General features: G+C 43.1%; 1 protein-coding gene across 1 annotated transcript in view; it reads left to right on the plus strand.

The window, feature by feature from the left end:
- The window catches only part of ZSWIM6 (zinc finger, SWIM-type containing 6), a 123,067-nt gene that overhangs the window by 73,368 nt on the left and 34,634 nt on the right, over nucleotides 1–15,065 (plus strand). Inside the window, exons 7-9 of the mRNA XM_015406799.1 lie at nucleotides 11,200–11,379; nucleotides 12,777–12,953; nucleotides 13,228–13,374. Coding sequence (XP_015262285.1) covers nucleotides 11,200–11,379; nucleotides 12,777–12,953; nucleotides 13,228–13,374 — 504 coding nt within the window. The remainder of the gene's footprint in view (nucleotides 1–11,199; nucleotides 11,380–12,776; nucleotides 12,954–13,227; nucleotides 13,375–15,065) is intronic.

Genomic DNA, 15,065 nt, shown 5'->3' on the forward strand with positions numbered 1-15,065 from the left:
TAATTTGTTTGGAGGACATGAGCACGAAGAGGAGAATTAGTATTCAGTCTGTCCTACAGATATGGCAGGGTTATTGGCAAGCCTAAGCCTAAAGCCAAGGGGTTGTTTACCAAAACCTACACATTTTTCCATGACCTACATGTGAGCCTCCTTTTCTCCCTTGACATTGAGACCAGCCTTAAAATTCAAAGCTGCCATTTGAATGGGAGAAAGTCCATCTCTGAGCATTGTCCCTTTGTTACGTTCGCCCTCTCTGCCACCACATGCAGAATGTCGCTTGTGGAAGGGCAGTAATTCCCCCTTGCCATCAGTGCTGCAGGTAATCTATTGCATTAATCAGCCAGCTAGTGTGAAATGCATAGGGAGTGATTATACTATCATACACAATACAATCAGCATGAAGCACTTGTCAAGACCAATACATCAAAGTTTAATTCAGTAATAGAATGAATTAGAGCAAAATGAAACATTCTGTACTCCAAGAGCCACAGCACCCTTTGCAGGCTTTTTGTGAAGGCTCCGTAAGAAAGCCAGATTCCATCGAGAGCGGGGGGGGGGTATGAATAAAAATTGCAGCCACCTCCGTCTGAATAGTGCATGCACCTTTCCTTGAGATTCTTTCCATGGTAAGAAGCACTCTTACTCTGTAGTATTCTCTGCTCAGGGTTGCAGTGATTTAATTGGGTTATTCTCCAGTGGGGCCTCTGATCATGTTCTGTTGTAATTGCATGAACCCAGAGCTGTTTTTTTCCAGCAATTTGGGGCGTTTTTGCTTGCAGGGGGCAGTGGGGAGCAGCAGACACGGGTTGCATGTGAAGCCTGGCTTACATTCATTGCCCCACCTTCCTATTCTTCCATCAAAACTTCAATAATAGCATACCCATATTAGCTGTTAATGCTTTGTCTTGGGGGGAAATATATAGGGGCTGATTTGGTGCTACCATAGCACTGCAGGTCTTCCCACAGTAGCTAAAAAATGAAAAGCAGGTTGCAGGTTCTCACTCCCTTTCCCCCTTCCCTCCTCAGGGTTACTCCACAGTACGACATTTCATCTGTACTGACTCTAACATGGCAAACGTTTTAACCATACGTTGAAATGAGGTTTCAAGCTGGCATGCAACCCATGATTACAGCTAACCCTGGTTAGCCTCACTGGAGGCCTAACACTGCCCCTTAGCTGAACGCCCGCAAGGGAAGGGAGTTTAGCATTGCAGAGTGACATAGAATCCTTCCTATTTCCATGTACCCTGTTGTGGCAGTGAATGGACTGCAGGAATCTGCATAAGCCATTCGCAAACTTCATGAGTGTGCAGTACCGGTGACAGGAGTGGGTGGGGTGGAGCAAATGCCAAGGTCCACCTTTGCCGTGAAAGAGTTGTTTTCTCACATTGCAAACTTCACAATAAAGTGGAAAATGGCAACTTTATTGCTTTATGGTGATGGATGCTAAGCTCTCACCCAGGTGCCAAGGGACAGTTTGCCTGCTGTAATGATGCACACTCTTCCTCTCTTTGTTAATAGAAGAAGAAGAGATTGGATTTACTACCCGAAGGAGTCTCAGAGCGGCTTACAATCTCCTTTCCCTTCCCCTCCCCACAACTGACACCCTGTGAGGTAGGCGGGGCTGAGAGAGCTCTTTTCGAGAACTGCTCAGGAGAGAACTTGTGACTGACCCAAGGTCACACCAGCAGCTGCATGTGAAGGAGTGGGGAATCAAACCCCATTCTCACACATTAGAGTCCACGCTCCTAATCACTACACCAAACTGGCTCTCAAATGGATATCAAAGAAAAAAAATTGGAGGAATTTCAGCGTGTCTCAGACACAACAGGAAAGGGTTTTGTAAGCACTGTGGTGGATGTGGATAGGGTGGCAGAAAAGAATGGATTGTTAGTGCCTTGTATTTGTGGCCAGTGTTAAAATAATGGTGCCAAAGGATTGCAAACCATTGTTTTATGGGGAAGAACCAACCTCAGGTACTCTTTGTGCCTTGGTCTCCCCACAACTGAAATCTTGTGCTGATGCATGCCGTAGACAGTTCTGACCAGGCACAGGAATTTTTGTAATATTCCATTACATTGATTCCTTTTTTTTCTGGAGCAACAAAATGCTGGGAAATAGCTTTACAGCATTTGTCAAAACTGGCCCTGAAACTCTGTTTCAGACATCTCAGAGTGCTGCACGTTGGAGCAGCTGCTGTCAAATTGGTTTTGCTGTAATTGCCACAATTAGTTGATGCATTAGAGATGCTTTCTCATGGTACACTTCTTGATGATGATGGGTATAACCAGGCCAAAGAAAAAGAAGTACTTAATCATCTTTGTACCCCATTAGGCTTTCAGGGCAGAGAAGAGATAATACAAATCATTTTTTAAAAAAGGAAATATATATAAAACCAACAATAAAGATTTTGATTGTGATATTAGTTGAAGGATTAAATGAGTGGTATCAGAGATTTTACTCAGTTCTTTTTAAAACGGAGTTTAAAAACTAAGATTTTTTTCTTGTATTAGCTAAGTTATATGATAAAATTAAGCTACCTTCTTTCTACCGGATGTTTCCAAACGAAAGTTTTCAGCACATTGCTCAGATGCTTAAGCATTTTGGATGGATGCAGATTGGCCTCCTCACTTTCCATGACGAGAGTGGAGAAACACTTCTGCAGACCCTTAGATTGAGGCTCTTCCAAAATAGTATTTTTTTTTGCTTTTACAAAAATGATGCCAATATAATCAGGAAAGTTTTATTTTATCTCAGTTTTTCATACAAAGGAATAAAGTAAAGAAAGCAAATCTTGTATGATTGCTCTTTACCAGAGTAAGCAAATTAAAATGGAATCTGCCCTGAGTCAGACTGAAGTGACAAGAGAGGAGGTCCCATGACTGACAAGTTAACTGATAAATCACCAGGCCCGGATGGCATACATCCGAGAGTTCTGAAAGAACTCAAATGCGAACTTGTGGATCTCCTGACAAAAATATGTAATCTTTCATTAAAATCTGCCACCATTCCTGAGGACTGGAATGTAGCTAATGTCATTCCCATCTTTAAAAAGGGTTCCAGAGGAGTTCCAGGAAGTTACAGGCCGGTCAGTCTGACATTGATACCGGGTAAGTTGGTAGAAACTGTTATTAAGGAAAGAATTAGTAGGCACATTGATGAACAAAACCTATTGAGGCAGACTCAGCATGGGCTCTGTAAGGGAAGATCTTGTCTCACTAACCTGTTAGTGTTTTTTGACGGAGTGAACAAACATGTGGACAAGGGAGACCCAATAGATGTTGTTTACCTTGACTTCCAGAAAACTTTTGGTAAAGTTCCTCATCAAAGGCTCATAAGTAAGTTCAATAGTCACAGGATAAAAGGACAAGTCCTCTTGTGGATCAAAAAGTGGCTAATTAATAGGAAACAGATGGTGAGTATAAATGGGAAATTTTCTCAGAGAGAGCCAGTTTGGTGTAGTGGTTAAGTGTGCAGACTCTAATCTGGGAGGACCGGGTTTGATTCCCCACTCCTCCACTTGCATCCAAAGAGTGATTAACACATGGAATTCACTACCACAAGAGAAGGTGGTGGCTACAAGCATGGCCAGCTTCAAGAGGGAATTAGATAAGCATATGGAGCAGAAGTCCATCAGTGGCTATTAGCCACTAGTTATAGATAGGAACTCTCTGGTTGGGGCAAGTGATGCTCTGTATTCTTGGTGCTTTTTGGGGGGTGGGGCAACAGTGGGAGGGCTTCTAGTGTCCTGGCCCACTGCTGGACCTCCTGATGGCACCTGGTATTTTTGGCCACTGCGTGACAGAGTGTTGGACTAGCTGGGCCATTGGCCTGATCCAACATTGGCTTTTCTTATGTTCTTATGTTGTAAAAGGGGAGTGGTTGGGGAAAGGTAGAGGAAAAGAGGAGGGGCCAAATAGAGGGGCATGTTAAAGAAGAAAGGAGCTGTACCAAAGGGGAAAGGGGGGCAAGTTATACTCTATTGCCCTGGGCCCACACAAGCCTAGAACCAGTCCTCTTTTGACTGTTCCTACAAATTAAACTCATCCTTTTCAAGTTGTCAGACTGATGCAGTAGTGCTGTGAATGCAGAATCTATGCATCACATGCATGTGCCAGTTAAAATTCTGCTCAGTTGCATATTGTAGACAATGCAGCATAGCCCCTATATGGAACTTTTTTGTTCAGAGTGGAATTTCTCTGGCAGTGAAATGACACTTTAGTTCAAGGATTTGGTTGGTTGAAATCCTGTTACAAACTTGGTGACTCTGTGGGCCTGTGTAAATGTGGAGCCCATCAACTGTGTGCCATACGACAACTTAATTACCTCTCCTCTTACAGGCCGAGGCAAGCCAAGGTGGGTTGGTTGAGCCAGTCATTGCTGGGCTGTGCTTGGCTCATGTTGTACTTGTTTGGTGTGTTTTAGCTCTGGAGTTGGGGGTAGCTTCACAATCTGGGGAGCACATTTCAGGTTGCATTAAATGAAGACAATGTATATGAGCGATAGCGTAAAAAACAGGAGGAAAGTGGGCAGAGAGCCGTGCAGAAATGTAAGTAAGGGTGGGGCTTACTCCCACAGATCAGACTCCAGACTTGGCACTTAAAATAAGTTCTTCAGGAAAAACTGCACTGTCCACCCAGTATAAAGTATGCACATTGACGTGATTTGCATACTTGATGCTGTATAATGTTGCTTCTGCTAGTTCAAAGGGGGTAAGATGAGAACAGTGGAGCACTACAGTCTTTCCCCTCCCTCCACTAGAAATCCTATTCTTTTAGGTAGTTACTACATTTTTATCCCAACCTTCAAAGAGGTAAAGACATACATTGGTCTCCCTCCTCTGTTTTATCCTCGTAACAGCCCTTTGAGGTAGGTTAGGCTGACAATCTGTGTTACTGGCCTGAGGGGAAGACAGCAAGCTTCATGGCAGACTGGGGATTCGAACCTGGGTTTCAGATCCTGTGTGTATGTATGTTAAATGTCTTATGCCATCAAATCACTTCTGACTTACAGTGACCCAATGAATTAATGACCTGCAAAAACCCTTTCATTAACATCCTTGCAAACTGGGAGCCCTGGCTCCCTTTTTAGAGTCAGCCCATCTCATGTTAGGTCTTCCTCTTTTCCTGCTACCGCCAACTTTTTCTAGCATGCTTGTCTTTTCCAGTGACTCTTGTTGTCTTCTTATAATGTGACCAAAGTACACTAGCCCCGGTTTAGTCACTTTAGATTCTAGGGAAGCGGGTTATTTGATCTATAACCCACTTATTTGTCTTTTAGGCTGTCCACAGTACTTGTAAAACTCTCCTCCAACACCACATTTCAAATGAATCAACTTTCTTCCTGTCAGCTTTCCTCATTGTCCAACTTTCACACCCATACTTAGTAATGGGAAATACTGTGGTATGGATTATCTTGATCTTGGTCACCAGTGACACACTCAAGAAACGCTTACAGCTCCTTCACGGCTGCCCTTCCCAGTCTCAAGCTCCTGATTTCTTGGTTGCAGTCTCCCTTTTGATTCTTGATGGAGCCAAGGAGTAGAATATCTTGAACAATTTCTTCATTGTCAACCTTAAATTTGAGTACTACTTCGCCAGTAGTCATTACCTTTGTCTTCTTGATGTTCAGCTGTAGTCCTGCTTTGTAATTCTTTAACCACTACACATACCATCTTACCTGGCTTCTAAGACTTCACTAGGCATTGTCTGTACAATAAAGCGTGTGTTCACAATTTTAAGGATGAGACCCTTGCTTTTCAAAAAGAGAAGGAGAGAAAAGGTGACTTCTGTGCCCAGCGTATGACTTGCTGCATCTGGCAATTTGGAAGAATTGCAGAATAAAATGCAGCCGACATGCTATTCCTTGCCCCCGCAGCCTTAAGCTGCGGTTTGTAAGCCAGACCTTTTGTTGATACTTATGGACTGCGGTGAAATATCCTGTTCAAAATAAAGTATAGCTTCGTGGGATTTATTGAAATAAGGATTCATCTCAAAGGAGCAGTTGCCAGTCTGCCTCATGAAACTGCTGCATACTGAGAGCATAAGTAGGCAGTTAATAGCACCTACTGTTAGGATAACTTAGCACTTTAATAAGCACCACCTAGAATTTACTACATTGAATACTGATATAGGAAGGCACTTCTTAGTCTAGGACTGATCTCTGATCTTTCTTTCTACCTGATGGCTGATAAACACTGGAGCCTGCTCTGCCTTTGTAATGTCTGCATTGGAGTGAGAGGTCTGATGCGGTGGAGCCACCTCCTATTCAGGTCAAGAGAGTGATTGTGGAACTGGAACTGACAATGCCTCACTAGGATGTGACAGCTTTAATATTCTTTCCCTTGTGTGAAATTAATACCAAATTGCAGTCACAGCATGATGCGTCTTCCAATTATCTTCAGGGAAATATGAAATTTGCATATTGGTTTATGGTGTGTGTGCCTCTGCAACCAGGAAAATGTCATAGAGAAGGGTGAACTGCTGCTGAGAAAAAGCTTGGATACGTGGCCGTATGTGTTGGAGTCGTGCGTCTCCAAATTCTAGCTGCCCTCAAGGTTCTGAGCTTCCAGTTTTGTTGTATGGGGCGGCGGGTCATGTAAATGTGTGGATAGCTAAAGGGGTCTTGCAAATCTCTCTTGAGACTACCATGCAGAAACATGTAGAGTGTTTTTTTAGTCTTTGGGAATGTGAGACTCATGGGAGAGCAGGAGGAAAAGCTTGAATCCTGCTAGGTTCTCCACAAGGTTACGGATCAGTCCCTCCCACTTCTTCTGCTTCCATGGAGAGAGGAACAGTTTGAGACTCCTAGGACCTTGGCAGGACCCATACTGAGCCACCGCCCACACTGGAAAAATAGCATTGGGGCTGAGCATCCATAGCCTGATAGTGGGAGGGTCTGCATGGAGGGTCTGCCATACACAAGCATCTTCATACTGTGATGCTGTCACCGTAGTATACATTGGAAGAGCAGTGCATCTTTTTGGCTGCCAAGGACTGAGTGGTCTTGAAATCGCTAGAATGCAGTCAAATCTTAAGGGAGCTAAAACCAGTACAGTATGACTTCTTAGATTAGCCACTGCAAATGTACTAGTCTTACAGTCTTTCTGAACTTAGATTTCAACAACACCCAGCTTTGCATTATGGTAAGTCCAGCAAAAGCATCTTAAGGGGAGGTTGAAAGCACCATGTGGAGCCAGGGTATTCCATGCTGAAGAGTACTGTACTGAAGGGAGGCTGTGGCTCTCCTGATTGAATACCAATTGTCTGATGCAAACACTAATTCTGTGATGCCCCATCACGTGTGAAACACTGCAAATGCTGTAAATAGTGCATATAAGGGAGTATAATACAAGCTGCTGGATTGTTTTGTTTTCTTCCAACTGTTTCTTAACATGATCAGGCCTTCAGATTGTTTAATGTATTACCTGCTTTCCGTCCTGATTTTGCTTCTGAGAATCAACATGATAGGGCAACCCTTTTTGCACAATCCATATTTGCATTCTTCGTTAGCCACATTTGGCTGTTGCATCTCCTCCTCTGAAAGGCTGTCATTCAATTTAGTGGATCCTGCAGGTCTCTGAAGTGTGTAAAAACGCTTCCTTGATGAACAAATGAAGTGTTGCTGAATAGTACTTGTTGATGTCTTCACTGAGGTTGTCAAGTGTTTGCCACAGCAGTAAGACATAAGCAATAATGTTGTATTCTAAAATGTTGCAGAAGTTCCTGATATATGCATGCCTCTTCAGGCATGGTGTGTGAGAGACATATCTCCTGCATTAGTTCAGAGTTAAGTGTCAGCAGAAATTACTTCTGTAATGTTTGTCTGGGACATAATTGCATGAATAGCTACAAACTGAATCTCTGTTTCGAAAAAGAATAAAAAAGAAAGCATTGCTTTAGACACGCTGGATGTTGAGTATTTCTCTCATGGAGTGTACTGCAGGGTAACCAGACCTCCTAGAAATACTTCTGACTTGTCCTTCTAGTATCTAACTACAAGAAGTAAGATAATTTTTTATTTAGCTTTTTTCTAGCCTGCCTTTCTCATTGAAATTCAAGGTAGATTACAAGAGTACACAACGAGAGAAAAGTAATCATGCTGTATATAGGTCACTGAATGGGTAATGCAGATATGGCTAGGAGTACAAAAATGAAGAAAGCAAGCAGCAATGTGACCATAATCTGTAAGGTATGGAATAAATACAATAAAACAGTGTAATAGGACTAGGAATATAAAACTAAATGATGGGGGGAACAGCTGACTGCCCAAGATAGTATAGTGCAAGCAGTGCAGAATGTGGGACAATACAAAACTAAATGATGGGGGGGAACATCTGACTGCCCAAGATAGTATGGTGCAGGCAGTACAGAATGTGGGATTGCAAAGGCGTAAGACAATGCAGTACCTACTCCCATATGAAGGCAGCCTCCTGGACCATTCTGTCCCACCATAGATCTAATTTCATTACAAGGATGCCCTCCTGAACACCTTGGCACATATTTTGTGAAATGATAGTACTGTAGGAACCATCCAGGCCCCAGGTAAACCGTTTCACAAGGTGGGAGCCACCACACTGAGTATTTATGAGGGGACTGTTGCCAATCTTACCAGTTTGCACGCAGGAACTTTTGAAGGTTCTCTTCAGATGACTGAAGCTACTTTGGTGGAGCATAGTAGGAGACACAGTCCTGCAGGTATGTGGGTCCTAGGCCATGAACAGCCTTGTAGGTGATAACTAGTATCTTGAAGTGAGAATGGTACTCGATCAATACCCAGTTTAGCGGCTGAAGGATGGGTGTGGCATGGATATTCTGCCTGGTGTCTCCTAGTAATTTGGAGGCCACATTTTGTCCCAGCTGGAGTTTCGAAGCTGACTTCAAGGGAAGACCCTTGTAGACTCCATTACAGTAGCTCAGCCTCGAGGTAACTACGGCATGGATCTGCATGGCCAGATCAGTCAAGTCAAAGTGGAGGGCCAATTGTCAGGCTATGTGAAGCTGATAGGAATTTTTTTTTTCTTATTTTTTGAGGCTGCATTGATTGGCTTCTCTAGTAGTAATGCTGAATGTATAACTCCTAGGCTGTTAATTGAATCAGAGCATGTCAGCAGAACCCCATCAAAAATGGGGAGTGCAGTGTTCTACAAGACCTCATTCTTCCATTACCTCCCTCTTACCAGGATTCACTTTCCACTTGCTCACTCTTAACCACTTAACCAAAGCAGAAAGGTACTGGTTCAAGGTAGAATCACCAGGTGATTTGGATAAAGAGAAATAGACCTGGGTGTCATCAGCATATTGATAGCCTACTCCAAAACCTGGCGTGATGTGGTACATGGGGTCGCGAAGAGTCGGACTCGACTGTGCGACTGAACAACAACTCCAAAACTGTCAATGATTTCTCTGAAGGGCTTTATATAGATACAAAAGCATGAATGAGCCTTGTGGAATCCTGCAAGTCAAATCCCACCCTGGTGATAGTTGGTCTCCAAAAGTGACCCCTTTACCTGTAAGGAACAGTGTAAGCCAGTCCAAGGCACATCCCTTAATCCCAGCTTCTTCTGAATGCCTTGGTAAAATGGCATGGTCCACCATATCCAAGGCTGCTGATCAATCCAGTAAGAACAAAAGTAAGAGGCACAGCCTTTGTCTGCATTCAAACAGAGATCATCAAAAGCCACCAAATCTATCTCTGTTCTGTAGTATGGTCTGAAGGCAGACTGAAAGGAGTCCAGGGCAGATTAGTTGTTCTTTTACTGTTCTCGCAGTCATCTTACTCAGGAAGAGTAGGTTGGACCAGGTAATAATTGGCCATATCATTCTTCTCTGCTGATGGGGTTTTTTTTAAAGCAGGGGACAAATGACTGCCTGTTTTAATTGATTTGGGGAATGATCCGTGGTTCAGTGATTGATTTTATGATGTACATCAGGGCTTCATTGATATGGCCCTTACATGCTTTCAGCAGTCAAGAAGGACATGACTCCAGTGTAGAAGTGGTGCTCTTCATAGGTCTTACAGTCCTGTTGATATCCATTGTGGTTAGTGGGTCAAGATAAAGGTTCCCTTGCTCGAAAGCCAGTCGAATCCGACTCTAGGGTTGCGGTGCTCATCTCTGTTTCAAAGCCGAAGAGCCAGCGCTGTCCAAAGACGTTTCGTGGTCATGTGGCCGGCATGACTAAGCACCGAGGCGCACGGAACGCTGTTACCTTCCCACCGAAGTGGTACCTATTTATCTACTTGCAATTTCTTGCTTTCGAACTGCTAGGTTGGCAGGAGCTGGAACTAGAGATGGGAGCTCACTCTGTCATGCGGCACCTGGGTCTCGAACTGCTGAACTACCGACCTTCCACAGCCTGCAGTTCAGCATCTTAACCACTTGAGCCACCGCAGCTCAAAATGATCCAGAAATGGACCAGATGATGCATTAGGTGTTCTTTCAGGCATCTGAAAGCTTGTACTGTGAAGCTGAAAGCTTATACCATGAATAAAACTTTGTTGATCTTAAAGGTGCCACTGGACTCAAACTTTGTTCTTTCAGGTATTGCCACTCTATTGTAACCAGCTTCCAAATCAGAATGTATTTGAGAGATTTTGTCAGCAAAGAACTTGGCAAAGGCATCACACCATTCATTAGTTCCTGTGAATTGAGAAGTTCAGACTTCAGGGTCAGCAAGTGGCACACTACTTTGAACAGTTGAGTTGGGTGTGAATTAGCTGGTATAATGACAGCAGTGAAATAGGATTTGTTGTCAGTTTTCATTGCTGCCTTACAGGTCAAAGAAGGAAGCTTCTGATTTGTGTTTACTTATATTCTTATCTTTGTAGGCTGGAATCTTTGAATTGTCTAGCACTTCCTAAGTATGGCATTTTTGGTATTTTCCAAATACAAGTGTAGGGGAGTAAAAATAACTATTTTTGGCATACATTTTGATTTTCTGTACTGTGGACACTTCACAGTAGTTGTCCTGGGTTCACTGAAGATGCTGATGAACTTACATCATGCTGCTGTGGACTGAGTACTTATGTGTGTCTGCAGTGAGACCTGATTTCTTTTAGCTTTCAGAACACCAAAGCATTTGTGCCATATACATGAGGTGATAGGTTGGTTAATGTTGGCTTGTAGGCATAAATGGTCTTAAGTTGTTGCACTTTTCTTAAAATTAAGGTAATGTGCCCCATTTGGTTTTGTCTCAATAGGTGCTCTTTGGATGTGCATAGTCTTAAATCCCCATTGCAAGATGGAGCAAAAGGCCAGTTGGTTGAAGCAGCTGAAAAAATGGAACAATGTTGATGTTTGTCCCTGGGAAGATGGGAACCATGGAAATGATCTGCCCAGTCTAACCAATGCTTTGCCTCAGGGTGCAAATGCAATCCAAGGTGAGCCAACCATTAATTTACTCAGGAAATACTGTTTAAATAGTATGCTTGTACAATTTTCTTTGCTTTGTAATTTTTTTTCCACGTTTCATGCCCATGTGAAAGATGGATGGCAAACCACAAGTCTTTAGTGAAAAGGAACTAAGCTTCCAAAATCTGTGTACTTTACCGCTTGCTTTCTTAACCACTGAAAGCATTTCAGGTCATTCTTGAAAAATCTAACGCGCATGCCTGATACAGCATATTATGCGGCATCTGCTACTTCCCTGAACTGGTCATAGATCAAATACCAAAAATATGTTTCTAATATTTTTTCTGTATGATCCTGTCCACTTTGAGGGCCAAGGCGATGTTGCAGCTAGTAGAACTCTTTCTATTTGCCATTGCTACATATGATGTGGCCTCCTCCCTTTAGGAGTGCTCTGGGAAAAAATCTACTCAGTGTTGTGAGAAAGGGCAGAGTTAGTGGCTCTGCTGTCACCTTCCTAACTGGTGTTACTAAGTACATTTGGGTGGTGTTGGATGCTCAAGGCACATGCACTTACAGCCTCTTTCTTAAATCCTTCTGTAACATCATAACATTCCTATGGGGGATGTATTTCAATATGTACTGAATTCTTAAGGGGTGTTGCTTTGAAATTTCTGGGATTTCTCTCTGCCAGCCACTTTTTGCTTGCTGAATAGTGAATGGCAAAAAAACCTTCATACTAATTCTGTAAAAGCACCAGGAGCCTGGTTGAGATGGCATTCACTATGTAACTATCTGTGATACTTTATTTCCTCTCCCACCCCCCATGCAGTTAGTTTGTGACACCTGCAGTTACTCCTCTGTAACACTCCGGCAAGCATTACAGCAGAATAGCTGGAGTCCTAGGGTCCTGCGTCAGTGGGTCCAAATCTGGAGCGGAGAAGCAAAGTTCTTGCACTGTTTGAAAGTTTAGTGCAATTCCCTGCAGTTCTTGACTCCAAGGGATGCTATAAAACTTTTGAAAGCTCCAGTAGAAGCTCAGCAAGTATAGTTTCTGTTTCTTGGCATATAAACCTGTAATGATCCTAAGAAATGGATTTCCTGGGCCCTTCTGAAATCTTTCTCCTTGGTTAAACATTTAGATTATTTTGCCATGTATGCACTTCAAAGGCAGGATGAGTTTTGACCTTTATGGGCAGCCTTTAATTAGCTTTTAAGTCCAACAGTTTTAGAACCTGGTTATTTTTGTAGAACTGTAAATAGGCTCAGTGCATAGAGAACTTTGCAATGCTTTGGGTCTGCTCACTGGAAGAACATATGAGGAGTCACGGGAGGAAGGGTTGGAGGAGAGGAGTAAGGTGAAGTGAGTAATGATACATTGCCACATGGAGGAATAGACTCAACTTCTCTGAACTTGTGGGCCTGACAGATTCATCAAACAGGTCTCACCGGACAGTGTTCACTCGAGCCATTGAGGCATGTGATCTCCACTGGCAGGACAGCCACTTGCAGCACATAATCAGCAGTGACTTGTACACCAACTACTGTTACCATGATGATGCTGAAAACTCGCTTTTTGACTCTCACGGGTGGCCCCTCTGGCACGGTAAGTGGCTCAACCGGAAAGACGTTTCCATGACTTGGTGCTTTGTTCAGTTTCTATGGTGCTGGGTTTTTTGGTTTGTGTGTGGGGGGGGGGGAGTGGAATGAAAGGTCTGGCAATAGCAACAGAGCTTCCCTTCAAATGGTCTGTTGGCAGTCCTGTTTCCAGAGATTTTAAACAAAACCCTTTCAATAGCCCACTGAGATGGGGTTACTGCAGACGTGGATGTGCTCCTTAATAACTGTTTCCCCTTTCTTTCTCTCTGCCCCTCTTTCAGAACATGTGCCTACGGCCTGTGCAAGGGTGGACGCATTAAGGTCTCATGGCTATCCGAGAGAAGCATTGCGACTGGCGATAGCTATTGTTAATACCCTAAGGAGGCAGCAACAGAAACAGCTGGAAATGTTCCGGTTTCAGAAGAAAGGTAAATGTGGGCAAGAGAAGGGTAAAGGACACAGCAAGGTGATGGTACAGCTGGAACGGTGCCAAGTCAATAAGGAAGTGCTGTTTGAGACTGCACCGCTGCAGGTGACTCACTTCAGGGATTGACAGTAACTGGGAGTGAGAGCGGGTTAATTGACCAGTGCTGTGTAAGAGTTCAGACAGTCTCTCTGTAGCTCTTGATAAAAATAATGATCACAACAGGGCCCTATTGCTAGCTTGGAGCTTTTGGAGTCTGAGTTGTTCAACATATTTCAGAGAAACAGAAATTTGTTGGCAAAACAGCCAGCTTAGAAGGTCTAGCTATAAACGAATTTGATAAATATTCTGTCTTACATTGCTGGGGACTCTTCATGCATTGTATTTCCATGTATGCCCATGATTTTTAAACGTACAGAGAGTTTGTGACACAGATGTTTGAAAACATGCATACTATACAAATGAGCACATTTGGAAACCCAGGATTGGTTCAGAGTTCCTGTTGAGTGTAAACTTGGTGACAAACTTATGTCTGTTTCTGATGTGTGGAACAGCCGTTGTTTGTGTGGAATGAGGGGGGGGTCTTGAATAATCCATGCTAACATGTTTTCTGATGCTAGATCTTTTGTATTTGGCCTACCCTTTATTTTTAGGCAAGGGGACAGGCTGTTATTCCTAAGAATTAGGATGTATGCTCTTAACCCTTTCTCTGTGATCCTGCCATACATTTGCACATCCCTATACCTATATCCAGGGGTTTCAGGAGCAATTGCTTTTGGTACAAATGGAAATAAGGCTGTCCTGCAGAGGGTGTTAATAGCCTTGTGTCTATGAAATATTACTACCTGGGGCTTCCATTTGTCACATCTAGACACAGCACCTACATATGTACATGTGTGTACAGAGCTGCAATCAACATGGTAGTATATGAAGTCAGCCAATGTAGAAGGAGAGCTAGTCCATTGCCCTCCCCATCAGCTTTGCTGTCCTGCCCCTCCTGTGTAAATTTGATGCACATGGACACAGCATCCCCAATGGCGTTGGGAACAGATTTCAGAGAGGGGTGCACCTCTGCATGTGTCGCCCTGTATTCCTTGGTATGTGTAGGATTTGTTTTGATTGATAATGAACACAATGCATTCACATGGCCTCTTTTATTTAAAAACCCTTTAGCTGCCATTTGAACAGCGTACAAAAATTTTGTATTAAAAGTTAGTAAAACACACAACACGGAGGTTCCCCATTTCCAGCTGCTACACGGCAAACAGCTAAAATTAATTGTTCTGTGTCCATTGTTGTCATAGGATAGAAGCGTCAGATTTCAAATGGAGGAGTTGTACACATGATCATTTTCAGGGCCTGAACAGGCTTAAGAGAATTTTCTGTGGTATCTTGCCATTTCATCCTAGTTGTTGTATATTTTAACTGAAACCGTTGTGGTATTTAAAGAGAAATACTTGGGCAGAATTTCAGTACCAACTTTACAGTCTACTGCATTCATGGATAAAGAATTTGTGAGCCTTTAGCTGCTTATATCAGGGCTCCAGTTGTCTGAACAATAGTTCTGTTTACTCTGTAATAGCTAGCCCATTCCTAAGAAACAAAAACATTAACAAATAATAAAGTTGTGGATTTGGAGACCTACAGTCAAAGACCTGCAGGGTCATGCTGCTGTTTCCACTGCTGTTCCCCTTC

This window comes from Gekko japonicus, unplaced genomic scaffold (assembly GCF_001447785.1).
Source record: "Gekko japonicus isolate JY-2015 unplaced genomic scaffold, Gekko_japonicus_V1.1 scaffold700, whole genome shotgun sequence".
NCBI classification, from domain to species: Eukaryota; Metazoa; Chordata; class Lepidosauria; order Squamata; family Gekkonidae; genus Gekko; species Gekko japonicus.